General features: G+C 36.1%; 1 protein-coding gene across 1 annotated transcript in view; it reads left to right on the top strand.

The window, feature by feature from the left end:
• SKAP2 (src kinase associated phosphoprotein 2) overlaps positions 1-17141 on the top strand; it is a 119842-nt gene that overhangs the window by 11647 nt on the left and 91054 nt on the right. The window contains exons 3-4 of the mRNA XM_014894229.2: positions 1123-1148; positions 11368-11472. Of these exons, the coding sequence (XP_014749715.2) occupies positions 1123-1148; positions 11368-11472 (131 nt within the window). The remainder of the gene's footprint in view (positions 1-1122; positions 1149-11367; positions 11473-17141) is intronic.

Here is a 17141-nt window from a genome sequence, read left to right as displayed (position 1 = left end):
TCATTTATGTGACCCCATGGTTTCACATCTTATTTTAATTTCTAATGCCTTCCTCATTTCCTGTAATATTATTCACTGTTAACAGTGTTTTGCTTTTCATGCGGGCTACAAAATACACGCACATTGTAGTCTTCTTTGATTTTAACATCCCACATGTTGGGCTGTGTCTATTACTGCCACTTGCTACACTGGATTTCTTAGAGCTGGCCTTTTATCTCTGTTTGCATTTCTCAGTTTCTTATCTCTGGGCCATTCCTTTCCCTTCTGCTCGTTTCTTGCCAGCATCTCCTTATTGACTAACCTGACCTAATCCTTACTGCTGCTTATTGTTCATAAAAATGATCTTGGCAGCTGCATTTTATTTGCCAGTTAGTTCATAGCCCATGAATGCTTCTTGAATGCCATTCTACATAACTCTGTCCTGATAATTTGTCTGTATCATCAAACTGCATTCTGTGATTATTTTAGTTTCTGAAATACCATGATTTTGCTCGGAAGAAATAGTGTGTAATAGTATATTTTCCCTCTGGGATGATAAAATGTTTTGGTTTTCTAGGCATTATGTAAGTTGAGATCTCCTTATTTGAAAAGGAATTCTTATTTAGAATGCTTTAACTTTTATCTTTCTGGTTAATTATTAATATGTTTTCATTTGGATTTCTGTAAAATTACTGTAGCTATACCCACATTTTTAAATTTTTTTATTTTGTTTCCTATTGAACTACCGGTTTATTTCAAAACATGTTGAATGGTTTTACTTGTGCGCAAAAATTTAGGAAATTTGTTAAGATTTAGAAAGTTTACTAAAAGATGCTTTTGTGTTTTTATACTTCAAGATATCTGAGCAGATGTGTGTTCCTAGAAAAAGCTGCTCAGTCTGGATTTGGTTTTGCTCAAGTTTTCCTTGAAGTGACTGGGGTTTCTCTCAGCTGCAAAGGCTAAAGGAAAACAGTAAATAAGCCAAAGTTAAAGACTTGAGAATTTTCAAGGAAAACTTGCAGCACTGAATTTCGACCACAAAAACTTGTTGTAAACTGCTTGTTGTTCTGTGGCGTGTCCTTTTGCCGTGGGTTTGCAAGTGTGCGTTGCTTTATGATGTTTCTTCTTCTTCTTTTCCTGCAGTTATCCTCAGGAATTCCCGGAGCAAGGTGAGTCCCGCGCCGTTCCCGCCGCGCTGTTTGCCCGGTGCTGCGGCCGCCCGAGGCCGAGGGTGCTGGCGCCCCCTGCTGCGGCTGGCGGGGAACAGCAGCCCGGGGCGCGCACACCCGCCGGGGCCGGGCCGGCACGGAGCGCGGCACCGAGCGCTCGCTGATGGAAAGGTCGGCCTAGAAACGTAGCTCGGGATTTAATCTATAATGGAGCTCCTTATGGAGCTTATTTATTATAAATTTAGTAGAAATGGAGCTTTATTAGCGAGAGAGCAGCCTCGCGAAAGACCATGTGATGTGCGTGTTTTTTTTTTTTTTTTTCTCCCCAGAGGAAGTGTATGCAAAGTAGCCTGCTTAGGAGATAAAATTTTCGAGAGATTACTTATTTCAGCCTTTTTTCTTAACGTTGCAAAAGTCTTCAATTCCATAGTGATGTTTCTTTAACCTTTTAATAGGATCATCTCGTGGCAATATGATATTGGCTTTCGATCCACACTGAATGAATGTTTTCACAGTGCAGCGGGAGCTCAGACCTTTAGCTGGAGAGGAGATGATTTAGTGTGCAAGTAATGAAAACTGAAGTGTGGGTTATCTATTGTCTTCTAGTGGAGTTTAAACAAAGCTGCAGAGTTCAGTTTAGAGAAGACTGAGGGGTTTGTTGCTACAGTGTTCTGTTCTGTAACTAAACCTGGAAGGGCTCTTATTTCCATGATGCTAATTCTTGAGGTCATGACCTATAGCCTGTGGATGCTGGTATGAGGGTCACAGTGCGAGGTCAAAAAAGCCTATGCAAAGCTTCACTTTTTGCAGTAGTTGAAGAACTGTCTGTTTCTGGACAAGGAGGTTCAAATGTGTAGGCTGCAGCCTGCCTCCTGAGAAAGTGAAAATATGTAAGTCATATTAGGCAAGTAATGTTGTAACAAGGCACAACAAGTTCATACATTTCTTATGCCTGTTTAAATCAAGTTATGCAGCCATAACAGTTCAACAGAAAGGCACAGTGCAACTTGAAACTTCCCAAAGATTCAAGATTGCCAAGATTCTGTAAACTCCAACTATGTGATTGTTTAAAAATTGTATTACAGTAATTTGCTATTTTTTTATATTGCATCTCAGCACTGTACAGAAGATAAAATGTAGTTTTTCTCGTCAGTCCAACAGAACTGAGTGTGGGAAAGTAAAATGTTATTTTATTAAGAAAATTGCTAACATGAAATTAGGTGGGGTGGTTGTTTCATTGCAAACCTATTTGACTTTGGGAGAGCATGTTTTTGAAGATTTAATAACTTCCTGAGGCTCTGACTCTGTAATAAGCATGAGAGTTGCTTACAAAAAGCAGAGTTTGCATTTACTGCTTTGTGTAATTTGAAGGTCAAGAAAATTCTAGTCTATTTACTTTCTTCATTGGTAATTTGATTCAGAATTTATTTTCCAGTTCAACAAATTATTAACAAAAATGAGATTTCATTATCTCTAGCAAAATGGATGATTTGATTTGTATAGTCTGTAATTGTTACTGCATAACTTGCTGTGATTTCTGTGAAAATTATATTCAGTCTTATTCTTTTTATTAGAGTACATTTGATTCTTAAGAATGATATATTGCCTTTTAAAAAATTATTGTGATGTATCTCTGGTTCAGATCATAGAACTATGTATAAAGGCTGAGGCTTGTGAACACTGACACCTTAGTTTTCAGTATTTTTCAATAAAATGAAAGTTATACCATTGTTTTCTGCAAGCAGGGATACATTTCTCTAAATTAATGTGCATTTGCTGCATGCAGAAATATAAAAAAATGTGAGAAATAGGAGCCTGCACTTGCTTGAAAATTGTTTGAGGCAATGTGATTCAGTGGTATGAGTTGTTGGTGTAATGTCCAGAGTTCAAGAAGTATGTGCTAAACTTTATTTAGTTGTGTCATTCTTACTTTAGGATTGTACAAATTAGGCGTGACTTTTATAGGTGTAGAACAAAGGACTCACACGGAGATAAGCAGTCAGATTCTTGGCCAGCTCCTAGTGTAACAAAGCACTGGCAGCAGCTGAGGGAGGTCAACTTTTGTGCCCATTTTCATACCTCTGTGCACACCTAGACATTTGAAAAATGGAAGATTTGGAAAGTATTGAAAACTCAGAAGGCAGTGATAGTCAGTTCCACCCCCTCCAGAGAAAGAAGAAATATCTCAACATATAAGGTAAAAAAAGGATAATGTCTTTTAGGAAGAAAGGAGTGCTAGGAGCAGAAATTTGCAAACTACACTGAAACAAGCTATGAAGAATAAAAACTACTGTGAATATTTAAACTCCATATTTAATGTTCTTGGTATTGTGGTAGCTGTCACTCCATTTTTAAAATGTAAATAAAATAATCTCTATTCGAGCTGAAAGGGAAGGTGAAGAATGGTACATACTGTCATGGTATGTTATCATGATATAGTAGTATACATCAGCTGTTCTCAAGAATCTTGTGAGCTGTGACCTGTCATCCTTTCAGAGGCATCCAGAAGTATTTTTGGAGACTGAAAGAAGTGGACTAACACTTTCAAAATTCATGTATTTCCTGTAGGACATAATGATACTTGACTCTACTCTCAAACAGCAGCTCCTTCAGCTTGTGAGTTGTTCCACAAGGATGTATTGTGAGCATACTTTCCACTCCACTCTCTTTCATCACTGAATGTTTTTGAAGTCCCTCTAACTTTACATGTAGTCACTAGCTGGTTTGACTAAGCTATTTGTAAGCTCTTGTTTTAGGGGCTTTGGCCAATAGCATACAGAATCCTGCCTATCCATAAGGATAAAGCAAGGAGGTTTGAAAGAATAATAAAAAAAAAAAAATGAAGAGCAATGTGTGCAAGTAAAGCCAGACTCCTTAAAACTGTAATCACCAGTGTGCATCTCTCTCAGAAAGTGCATACATATTTCCTTGCAGCCAGATTGATGGATTTGAGGGCTTTCCTGAATCCTCCTTGAAGGAAGCCTTCTGATGTTGTCTGTCAGGTCAGTAAATATGCTGGCAAAAGCATCTTTTGTGTCTATATAGACCGAAAAAAAATGAAGCTTTTTAGGAGAAGTGGGTACACATGCAAGTGAAAGACACAAAATTAATTGTATGGGAAAATACTTAATTCTTGTGTGTGATATGTTACCTGATTTAATGTGGATTTTACAGTTGTGTTGTTAATTTATGGATAAAGAAAGTCCATGTTGTTCTTATGACCAAAAATGTACAATTATATCCAATCCACTGGTCTTTCATAAAATTTTATTTTTTAAAGTTATTAGGCATTTAATGTATCTATTTTATTTTTAAATTAAAGAAGCCTGTAGAAATGTCTTTCTCTTAGACACTGCTGCCTTTTTTTCTTTTAATTTGAAATATTTGGCTGTTTATATAAGCGGTTTAAACAAAACTAAAAAGCTGTAGTCATACTCAGTGACCTGTTCTAGATCTTAGAATTGGGAAGAAACTTGAGAACAAAGTTAATTTGCATACAAATAGGATTCATTTTTTTATAAGACTAATATTCCCCTAAGAGTATAAAAGTCTGAACTTTGTCAGAGATTCTGACTTAATACAGTTTTTGGCATTTCTCTGTTTTGAGATTAATTGAATCAATACTGCGACTGCCAAAATGTTTAGTTAAAAGAACCTTGTTTTCCATTTATGCTAAAAATAGCGCTAAAGTTGGCAGAAGCACCCTAAGCTTTAGAAACTGTATTTGTGCTTGAAGTTCACTTGCCATCTGTACTATGCATTTATTTTAGTAAAATATATCTTTTTAATCACTTTTCACAAAATATTTTGGCTCAATGTTGAAAGTGAGACACCAAAAGTACTAGCCAAATCGAGTCGTACTATGGGAATTTGCAGAACCAATTCCTCCTAAAGCATTCATTGCACCTCGTATCTGATCTGCAGCACTGAATTATGCAGAAAAGTATGACATGACATTTTCTAACTAGAATTTTTCACTCTTATAAAAAATTATAATGGTCCACTTTTGTTTTTATTTCAGTGTAACATAATAAAGGGTAAATCTGTGTCTCTAGGGCTTTGTTGTTATTCACTATGTAATTATTGGGAGCACCTGTAGAAAACCTTTAGGTGACTCAGATGCTTCTGGCTCTTGGCAGAGCAGAGTGTGTCTGGAGCCTGAGACCTCTGCTTCCTGGAAATAGTCAAGCTGTTAGAGTAACACTATATGCAAAGAATTTGTATTTTGTATTTTTTTTTTCTCTTCTGTTTTTGTGCAGAGGTCATATTTCCTTTTTATTTTTTTCCCATCTGTACATTCTTTTTCAAGAAATGGCAGCAAGTAGAAGTCTCTTTGGACTTGAGAAAGGGAGTCAGTGTCTTGTGGTCACCAGAGCTGCATGTGCATGCAAATTCTATATTTTGAACTTTTTACTCAAGACCATAAATACATCGTTGGTATTAACCATAAATGGCAAAGATATCGCTTAGTCGTTACCCAGTTCTTTGAGGATCATCATGATGTATTTCTGGAGAGACCATCAAATGCATTAAAAGTGTGCCAAATATCACTCTATCCCAAAAGTCTGGGAGGTTTCACTGCAGGCAAGTCACTGTGTTGTCCCTTTCAGCTACACATAGCTGTTACCTGTGAAGTGTCCATGCCAAGTGCAGTTTCAAGTAATATGAGATACATCCACAAGATGTTTTTGTCCTGATATGTATCATAAGAACAAGAGGCAACTCGGCAAGCAAAAGTTGCAATTGCTTTTCTTGCTTGAAGCATATTTGTTTGCAAACTTCATCTTGTTTCAGTATTGTTTTAAGAAGTAGCTGCTAAAGAGTTTCTACTTGACCTTTAAAAAATAAGCCGTTAAAAATCATCATGTTAATAGGGAACCCTAGAAGGCCCTTCAGGAATGAGTGTGTTGGAGCAGACTGCATGGCAAAGCATGCATTGAAAAATTGATTGTCAGAAGAATCCAGTCCTGCTGGGTGACTGGTGGATTGGGTCAGTAGCACCTTAAAAATAGGATGCCCCTATCAAGTGAGTTAAAGTATACCCCTGCTAGCTTGAAAGCAGCTTTGTCTACTTGTTCTTATGAAAAACTGTGTAGTGAGATCCTTGCTTGGTCTGCTTGATGGCTTCATCCAGTTCTTTGTTTCGTGGGTTCATACTGCAGCAGAGATTGGACAGGAGGAACTGATTTCAACCTGCTGTGACTTGGGACCTTCTGAAATGGCAAGAAGCAGGGTGGTTTGACCTACGTGTCTTTTTATTTTCCTGAGTTGTTTTATTTCTCTTATACTTGAGCAGTTTTAATGCATCATTCTGTCTAGACATTTTTAGAAATAAATTGAAAGTGTTTACTGAGGATGTGAGCTAGCAAGCCTCTTTCAGAGGCATTGGCTGAAACATCTTGCTTGCTCTTGCTTAGAGTAAGTGGTGGAAGCAGTACCTTTAGTGCTTAGGAATTCATTATTCTTTGTTGCAGAAGAAAATTAATTACTGGGGCAATAAAGTCTTGATTTTTAAAAGCTGGATTCTTACAATGTAATATGGTCCTATTCATTATATTGGGCTTGTACCAACTAAATTTGTTTGAAGTCTTCAGAAGAAGGGATAGGAACTGAAGTACAGCACTTGTTACAATGAAGAGAGTTTGGTTTATGCTCCATTCCTAATGTGGTAAACTTACCCTTTGGTATGCATTATTTCCTGAATCAATAAATAAGCTGTAATGGAAAAGGTAGCATTTAATAAGGAATGACATTGTATGGGGTTTTCTTTTTTTTTACAGACATCATAAAATATTGATTCTGTTATCAAACCTGTAGGAGATTAGTTAAAGTTGCAGAAACTGGAGAATAGGGTCAGTTCATGTACATGTTTTTGTTATTGTGACTGTTAAATTATCTACCTTTAATATATTTTTTCCCCAAATTCCAGATAAATCATTTTATTCTGGGGAAACAAGAAACTATATTAATGAGCATCAACTCCATAATTATACTTGTGGCTGCATAACAGGGACACATTCATGTCATTTCTTTAGGCAATAACTTTTGTAAAGAAGTATTTTTAAACTGGTCATTAATTTTATGACCATAGAAATGAGATGCAAAATTTATGCTGTTGTCATTGGCATGGGTTCAAGGCACTACTGACATTATGTGTGATTGTAATGGAATGGCTGCCAACTAATGAGTCTATAGACATTTTGTTTGAGCAGGCTTTGCTTTTAGATGTTTGATTAGGCAGCAATGCTTTCAATTATGCCTGCAAATTGTATTGAATACATTTACCTGATGCCCATTGTTGCTTTGTAGTTCGGTTTTCTATTACATAAGTGCAAGTTGAATGCTTTCCTTTAATTTATTGATGCTTTTTGCGTTTATTTTTAGATACTTGGCACCTGAGGAGAATAGTGGTTTGTGCTGCTCAACACTGACTCCTCTGACTATTCAAGGAGTAACACACGGTGCTTTAAATGCAATTCTGACTGCTCCTACTCCATAGATGGAGTACAAACTTCAGTGCAACACATTGATGGAGGAACATGTAAAGTGGAGAAAGGGCAGAGGTTGTTCTGAGAGGGAATGTAGGAAGTCTCTTTGTAAACTGTCAGGAGCAACATCTTTATATATTAACAGCATACAGTCCTAAGATATCTTTTAACCCTGACAGAACTAGGAGGCAAAAATCCCAAGGTTTATACCAGAAAGTAGTCCTTCTTTTATGCCAGCACATAAACACGCTGTGAAATGTTGCAGATTAAAACTCCAGAGCACAATGGGTCAGCTTTCTTATTGAAATGTCTGCAGTTCTTCTGTACAAATTAGATTATTTAAGAATTGTATTTTTCAGTATATAATATAAATTGATGAAAACTATTATTTATTTGCTACTATTTTTCTTTACTCTAAAATAAAAAATGGAGGATTTCTTTGTTTAATCTAGTCCTGGATGAGTGGAGATTGTTTGTACCTCTCTCTAGAGTCTGCCACCTATTCTCCACATTTTTCACGTAAAGTGTGGGTATCTAAATGTAGTATTGTATGACATAGGATTTATGTATTGATTCTGAGTGTCTTTCTCAGTGAGGGCTTTTTTCATGGAAGCCTTCGAGCCTTCTTTAGGATTTAACATCTAGAGAATGTTTTGACTGATGTAAAGCACTGAGTGTGTAATTTCTTTTTTCATAATACTCTCAACACTTTTTTTTTTTTTTTGGTTGTTTTACTTTAAGAGCATTCTGAATTTAGATATTCTAGACATAAAACAGAAACTTGTTTTATTATGAATCTACATTCAGTGTTACCATGGTTTTTGTTGTTTAATATACTGTATATAATTGTGTCATGATTTTCATGCCAAATGGCAACTAAAGTCAGTATAGTCCCTCACTCATTTGTCCCCGCTGGGATAGAGGAGATAATCAGAAGGGTAGAAGTGAGAAAACTCAGGGGTTGATATGAAGTTGATATAACGGGTAAAACAAAAGCTGCACATATTAGAAAGACATAACAAGGAATTAATTCATCCCTTGCCCTGGATAGGCAGGTGTTCAGCCATTTCCGGGAGAGCAGGACTTCATCACAAGGAACAGCGACTTAGAAAGACAATCATCAGCCTAAACATCCCCTACTTCCTTCTTTTCCCCTCAGCTTTATATGCTGAGCATGGCATCCTATGGTGTGGAGTATTTCTTGATCAGCTGGGGTCAGCTGTCCTGCCTGTGTCCCCTCAACTTCTTGTGCATCCCAGCCCACGCACAAGTGTGGTGGTGTAAGGAGAAGAAAAGGTCTTGACTCTGTAAGCACTGCTCAGCAGTAACTAAAACATGCCTGTTTTATCAACACTGCTTTTAGCACAAATCCAAAACACAGCCTGATACCAGCTACTGTGAAAAAAATTAACTCTATCCAAGCCAAACCAGCACAATCTGGGATAGGTATGCCCTAGATATATATGTATGTATTATTAAAAAGCCCCTTGTTTTGAGGTCATCTGGCTTTTATATATATATGTTAAGCACAAATGTTTACTGAATTTGAAATCCTAAGTGTAATTGGAAGATGATAGTGTGGTGACTTAGTGGAAGAGCAAGGTAACAGTGCAGCTATGCAAACTTAGATCAGAGATTATGTGTTGCTGAGTGGGACAGAATCCTCTGGAGATGTTCTTTCTACATATGTACTCACCTACTTGTCATCCACAAGTCTTATTCAAATATACTAAGGTTTGCCATTCAGCCCATGAATTAATTATATGTGCTAGAGTGTGGTGTTTGTGGAATTGTTTTCTTCTAGAAATACAGCCTAATATTTTAAATTTTTGCTGATACTTTCATGCAGGTTAAATGATAACGTGTTTATGCATAGCTGATAAGAGGACGTTTTTGATTGACAACAAGGGCTTACACATACACATATATTCTATGTGTTCTAGTACTAGTAAAAGTTTAGGACAGGTAAACAAAGGAATTTTGCCATTGTATAGGTTGTGAATATCATGTTTTTTCTTTTTATATGGAGTGTATCATCTAATGAAGATATATATAGGCAAAGAGAGCCAGGCAACTGGTCTCTGAAATCTAAGTGTGAAAGATGATCATGCTGGTTATAAATAAGGCATAATATGTTCTGTTCATGTGCTATCTGCTCTGTGTTCTTCTGTTTGGAGGAAGAGGTGAATTCTAGAGAGAAATAATTTACTTTTGATTGGTTTGACAGGTGTGATGAAGTGCAAATATTTTGATCAGATTAACACGATGACTGGCGTGCTACTGGGAGAGGACTATGTCAAAAATAGGTTGGAGTCGGGTTCAGATTCAGAGCAGTTGTTAAATGGCATGGGAGCTTGGGAGGAAGCTTCCCAAGAAAAGCATACTGAATTAATGAAGGCAAAGCCTAGCTAGTGTTTGACAACCTTTGAATGTAAAAGAACCCCAGCAAAGAAAATATCAGGCTTTGTTATTGTAACTGCATGGAAAACTTGCTGTTCTTTACAAACAGCCATGATGCTCTCTGGAGATCTGAATTTTCTATGTATTTCCATTATTAAATGGGAGGGGGTAAAAATCAGCCATGGTTAAGCAGTCCTACTGATTAATTCAATTTCTGTGTCTGTGAAGAAGAATATTTTCACTATGCATAGGTTTATTTTGGATTCTTAGAAATTAGTTTTCTGATCCAGTGTTCTAAAAGGGAGCACATAAATAGAGAAGGATATTTGGATATCTCTGGGAAACTTTTTGTGTTTATATATGCCAAAAGGCAGTGCTTGAACGATTTAGCATTACGTGATTTTCAAGAAATTTGAGGGACATTTAATCTATTGCAGCATCAACTTTATGATTCTGGTCTGATGATTTTTGTCATATTTAGTTTTTCCTCCTTCTCCAAGATTTTGGTTTTTTTTAGGAGCAATGTAGCTTGTTATTTTCCCCCCTCTTCTTAGCCTAGATGTGTTAAACATATTTGAGAAAATATAATGAGTTTCAGGAAGAAGTTAAATTTTGCCTAATTAGGTGAAAGCCTCAAGTAATATTGATTTCACTATATCTTTCCCAGACCTTTGTGCTTATGCATGACACTGATCAGAGTGCACCAGATAAACTGATAATGTAGATTTTGTATCTGTTGTAGCAGGATTCTCAGTTGGGCAAGAAATATTGACAGAATGCTGCATTAAGCCACAGGTTCATACCAGATGTGCCAGACAGCAATTCCACTTCTAGTTTCATGGGAGGAATACACACACAGTTTTGCAAGGCAGTGCCTAATTACAGTGAGGAAAAGTCACTGTTGCCAACAGTAGTTTGGCTTTTCCTGGGAGAGAAGTTGGTGCAGCTCCATGCTGCACTAGGACAAGGCAGAACTTCGGAGCCTGGTGCTCTCCTTTTTTCCTTCTGCCAGTGTTTTCTCTTTCCCACCTCTTTGCTGTGGTGTTTCCTTCCCCCGTCGTGAGAAGCTGCCAGCTGTGCAGTGCTGGGAGCAGGTTCATTGTATGACAGCATTTAGGGAAACCGCTCCAGCAGCATTCACGCACTGGGTCAGGAGGTAGCCCTAGAACAGCATCGCTCACAGCTGTGCTGTAACTTGCCAGTGTCCATGAGAAATAGGATTTTTTCAGTTTCAGATAGGAATTAATATCCTCCTTACTATTGGAAATACTTTTATTCTGTGTGTTTTTGTGATAGACTATTTAACTAGCAATGTGTATTGACTTTTACAGAGCTGGAAGATGAGGAAGAGTCTGAGAACTCTCTTTCTTCACCTCCTGATAGCGTCTCAATAGCATCTGACCGATATGATAAAGAGGACGAAGCACCTTCTGATGGTATGTGACACTGTTTACCTTAGAAAGTACTAGATTTGCCAGTTTGCTATGAACTGATGTAATCAGATCCTCATGATGCGAATGTTAGTGTTGGAAAACAGATAAACAGATAAGCAGCACAGCTGGACACTTTTCCTACCTTTACAAAAACCTTTAAAGGAACTGAAGAGCTCTCTCTAGTGGTCCTAGAGCATAGTGAAGCTGTCTCAAATTTACATGGTGTATCTCAACTCACGTTTTTTGATAACAAAGCATCTTCTGTAGATACATATGTCTTTAAAGATAGATCAGTGGCTAAACAAGTATGAGTATTTGTAGTAACAAATTGTTTGTTAATTCAACATTATCAGATTCTTGCTTAATTTTATTGTGCTACTTAATGGCTTACTGTATTATTTATCTAATAAATAATGAAACAGTTTATGTGATTGATATTTTTCTGCAAACTCCATGCAGAATAGGTTCATAAAATATTAAATTAATTATTCCTCCAGTGTTTCCTTTCATTAAGACAGTCTTTTGTAGAATGTTTTTGTTATATAAATTTTAAGTTTGGGTTTGCATGTAAAAAAGTCTGCGCTTCATAGCTGTTTTCCATGTTGTTTTATTTTGTATGCATTAAGTTTAATGCTTAATGCGACTGTTCTGAAGACATGAACAATCGAATATTTCAACAATTAACAGGCTTGCTTTAGCACAGTGTCCATATTTTCGAGATTAGTTTATTGTGCACATAATATAAACACCTTCTATGGATAATATATGACAGTAAATTAAGTACATGTACAAATAAATTAATGATGTATATTAATTTGTGGCACTGGAAGTTAGATAGACTTACTAGTGAATGATGTTTTCTGACATGATATGATGATCAAACTGTGCAGCCCCATCTCGAAGTACAATTGCTGAATGAAAATATGCTTCCTGCAATGTAGCACTCCACATTTTATATTATCCAGATTATTCCCTTTGGAAACATAAATTGCTTTTATGAGGTATAAAATTATGTCTATTGCAGAACAGGGATAAGTCAAGTACATGCATAAGTGATAAACCTTCTAACCACTGATTCAGAATAATGCATTTTTTTTAATGTCCAGAACTCTGTAAAATGTATAACAATAATAATCACAGGTTTTTTTTTTAATATTGAGCTTATTGCATGTTGGCAGTGTGACCTCCTACTAAAATAAATAAAGCCAGGCCTTTTTGCTCTCTGGTTGAAATGTAATTATCAGTCAAATTGAGTATGGCTTTTAGAAAACCCAAGCTAATTTTCAAAACTACAGATGAATGCAACTTTCTACGTATTTATTTTTGCTTACAAACATAATCTTATCATTATTTCTAATTATAACTTAATAACATGGTACTGATTGCATAAAGGGTATGTGACAAAATTATATGACTGTTTAATAGGAGATATGATTATAGAATTGTTTCAAAACAGTTAATCAAGAGAAAAGTGGTAATGTTCATAACCTAAATAATGAATGGTTGGAGAATGCTGATGCAAGAGTATGTGAAATGCTGTATGAGTTCGTACAGAGGGGTGATTAATTTTTAGCCTGTTTTGGAAGTTACGAGAGTAGGTATAATAGCTGCTCAGCAATATCTTGACTAATTCATGCCAGTTTAGGTAGAAATATAGAGAGTGCGATTCTTTTATATTTGAGGTGATTGTACCTTGCTGGTCTTTCTGTATTTTATGATAAATCCTCTTTAATTACCTAGTGGGAGTTTAGCACGAAGAAAATTTGAGAGAAGGTGGTAAATTCTGATCTGTAAAGACTTAATTTATTGGAGTAAACAGTGTTCCTCTTTTTCTCTTTGAATGTCTAATGTGTCATTCTAAGGCTATTTTGATTTTAACATATATAATCCATCATTCCAGTCTAGCCATCTAGCCTGTGTATGAAAATGTATGTTGGGAAAATCTTATAAGAGGTGGACTGATCCCCAGAGGTGCCATTTGTTTCAGTTCTAATAGGCACAAATGGGTTTGTTGAAGCCCAGTACTGTATTTTAGTTTTTAGCAGTCTGTTAATGTTCAGTATTTAAATCCTGCTGAAGAAACTGGGTCTGTAAGGTAGATGTTTGATCTTGTATAATTACCAGTTCAGCAGGGCTCTGTACAAATCTAAAACCTGACTTGTGTAGGATCAAGGCTCTCAGCATTAACAGAGGGCCCTATCTGTAGGTAACCAAATTGAGGTGGTTTTTATTTATGTTTGAGTCCGTTTCTATTTTTATGTAAAACCTTCTACATATATTTTCTGCTAAAAAGCCCCAAGGCATTTCTCTTTATATACTTGAGTTAGGCTGCAAGGTTTGTATGACTCGTGAAAGTGTCGCAATTTGACTTTGTGGCATTACTGTCAAAACATAATTTGTGAAGGCACACGCTTGGTAACAGATAAAGAATTAGTGTATTATGTGTACGTTACAGTCATTGTAAAATCCTGGAGTTTTTGTGTGACCTTTGTCTAATGGTGTATTAATTACAAGAGAGATAATCCATTTAACAATAAGTATGGGATAACTAAATTAGCACAGGTCACCTAAAGGCCTTTTGTCAAATCTGATTGTTATGTTGTCCTTTTGACTTTTACCTTATGGTAGGCACTAACAAAGTATCTAAACTTTGATGGATTATAAACTCTAAACATGATATGTATTTTTCATAATGCTAATGTAATTTTCTAGGTACTGAAAAGGTCAAACCCCCACGTCTCTGTGTGCATTCTAAGTCTGTCTTTCCTTTTAATATTTCTTTTTCTCTGTTCCTCTGGTTCAAAAGTTCACTCAGTTCCCAAATGGCCACCTAATTTTCCAGTTATTCCCTCAAGCCATATGTGTTTTGGTTTCTTTATGGTTTATTAGGTACTGTAGGAAAGTAGCATAAGTTATATCATCTAATGAAATTCAAGCACACTTCAGTGATGCTTTGACTTGATTGCTGGCAGCAATTAAATCACAATGAAAGAGAATGATGCATGAGCTTACATGTCCAGACACCCTACAGAAATTGGAAGAGGGATAAAACACAACAAAACCCCCAAATAAAATAACAAACTGAAAAACAAGACGGACCAAACAAAACAGCACAGCCAGGCACTCTGGTCTTAACTTGATTTTTTTTTTTTTATTGGCTAACAGCCTGATTGATAGCAAAATCATAACTTGCTGTATGCTAACAGGCAGAGTTCACTTGTAGGTTATTGTGAGCTGATAAAGGGTTAGATGGAGTTTTGATTTTCGCATTGGTCCTTGGTGCACCAGATTAATGGAATTTCAATGAGAGACTGGAGTAGTCACAGCTTTGTCAGAAAAACAGATGGAGATTCTATAGCCATGTCTGCTCATTAATACCAGTTGCCTGAAAGGTGTACTACTTCTCTATACAAAAGACTCAACATAATTGATTTTTGAGCGAAGTATTTTTTCACTTATTGATGACTAGGTTTCTTGCAACTTAAATGACAGGTTTTTGTATAGTACATTGTATAACAATGTTATGTCTTGTAATTTCTTATTCCCCTTCTATCTGTGTATTGAAGAATATATGTAGTGGGAAATAGATATGTCTTGATTAGTTAAAATCCAAAGCATGCCAAAATACTTTAAAATTGAAATACCAAGATTTTCTTTCAAGTTGGAAACAAACTTACTTTTGGTTGAGAAGTAAATGGGAAAAAACTTACTATTTTTCATTTAAATTTCAGATTTCCTAGGTATTAAATACAGATTCAATGGCAGGCTTAAACTTTCCTGTTTAATAACACAGTAATCTTCTTTTATAATATATAGGTTTTTTTTTCCTTTTTTTGGTTTATGGTATGGTAACTTGATTTTATAGTAAGAAATGTCACTAGTATTAAAGGACCAAACTCTCTGACTTTTAAGTGGACCTCTGAAGAAGACATGTCACTTTGGCTCTGCAGGGAGTATAATTGGATAATTACTGGATCTAAAAGATCACACTGAATGGTGTGATGAAATAATTTAGATCATCACTGTTTCTATGGACAGTCTAGAAATGTTGCCTTGAGAAGGTAAGGATGAAAGAAGTACTCAGAATGTGTCTAGGGACTTTTACGCTCTTCAGATTATCATATTTGGTTATATCTTATGAATAAAATATGCTCTTTAGTAGAAAATTTTTTAACAGTCTAAGAATCTCTTATTAAATTTCCCCATAGCTGAAGTGGAGGAAGGTAGGGCTGGAGCAAGCCAAACTGGGCACAAATGAAAGGGTTGTGTTTTAACTGTTTGTCATCAAAGTGCAGTCTTGAAAATGAGCAAAATTTATTGCTCCTGCAACATGATTTTCTTGCTATAATTTTGGGATGAAGCAACAGGCTTCAGCACTTTTTTTTCATTAGTTGCTTTGGAAAAGTTCTACACAAGTCTTTGCCGGCTGGAGTCAACTATTTTACGTGATCTATAGTATTTACTTAATATGAGCATCACATTTTGCAGTTTGATTGATCAAGTGAGAATGAAAAATTGTGTGACTGAATTTTGCATGCTGTTTCTTTTCATGTGTTAAGTCTCAAATACAAATACTGATTAAGCTTCCCCCCCCTTATTTTTCCTATTTGTTTGGCCTAGTTGTTTGAATACTGTCACTGAAGAAGTCGGGTAGAGTTCAGTGTGAGGTTTTATCTTCGTGCATACACACAAGTGTTTTCCCACTTTCTGCAACTACATTCCTACTGAGTTTATTTTTGAGGCACTATATTAAAGCAAAAACTGTTCCTCACCGAGCCAGTTAAGCACTCTAGCAGCTAAGGTATTAAAGGTTGGAGAATAGAAAATGCAACTAGGAATTCTAAGGAATTTCTATCCTTTCCTATTTTCCCCTTTTTATCTCTCCAGTCTTGTCTTGGTATACCTCGTTTTAGTAACATAATTATGTATATGGAGAGGGTGTCAGGTTGTCTTGGGGATGACAGCATTGGAAGTTTACCTGAGTTATTGTAGGAGATTAGTTATTTGCTTTCAGTATTGGAGAGAGAGGTACAAACTTAAGTGCATGACAGCCATTCAAAGGAATGAGAAACTTCTTTATTTGCCTTGTTTTTCTCATAGATAAATCTAATTGAAGGCAGAAAACCAGGTACTTTATTATTCCCTGTATTTCTTTTAATATTCCAGATTGAATAAAAAAGGTCATATTGAGGAGAAATAAGATCTAAGTTTACTTGGACAGCTGATCTTCGTGACAAAAGGTGGCTTCTACTTTATGCTCTTACTAGGCACTGGCAGGAGGGCAGTAGCCCATCATAGGGAAAATGGGTAAAGACTGGGCTTTGGCATGCTAACTTTATTTTGAGGGGATGCTAGTTCTTGTCAGAATTTTGAAGGGGATTATGATTCTGTGTTTCTGTCTGAGAAGGTAATATGATGATCAGAAATGTTGCTTTCAAAATAATAAAAACTTTTAATTAGCAGCGCAGTTTTAAGCAGGAAGATTGAAGTCTAAAATTCCTGATGTGGTGTGCTGAGATTGTAGTTTGTAGGATGAGTCACTACAAATTTAGTCTGAGTCACTTATGGACAGTTTAGATGTCACCCAGAATACTGTATTTTACAAGATAATGGAACACAGTGGAAATTAAAACATACTGAAGAGGCACTTAAAATATGAAGCAGTTTTTTTT

This window comes from Sturnus vulgaris, chromosome 1, assembly GCF_052056855.1.
Source record: "Sturnus vulgaris isolate bStuVul1 chromosome 1, bStuVul1.hap1, whole genome shotgun sequence".
NCBI classification, from domain to species: Eukaryota; Metazoa; Chordata; class Aves; order Passeriformes; family Sturnidae; genus Sturnus; species Sturnus vulgaris.
The sequence above is the reverse complement of the archived record's forward strand: the minus strand, read 5'-3'. Positions and strand labels throughout refer to the sequence as shown.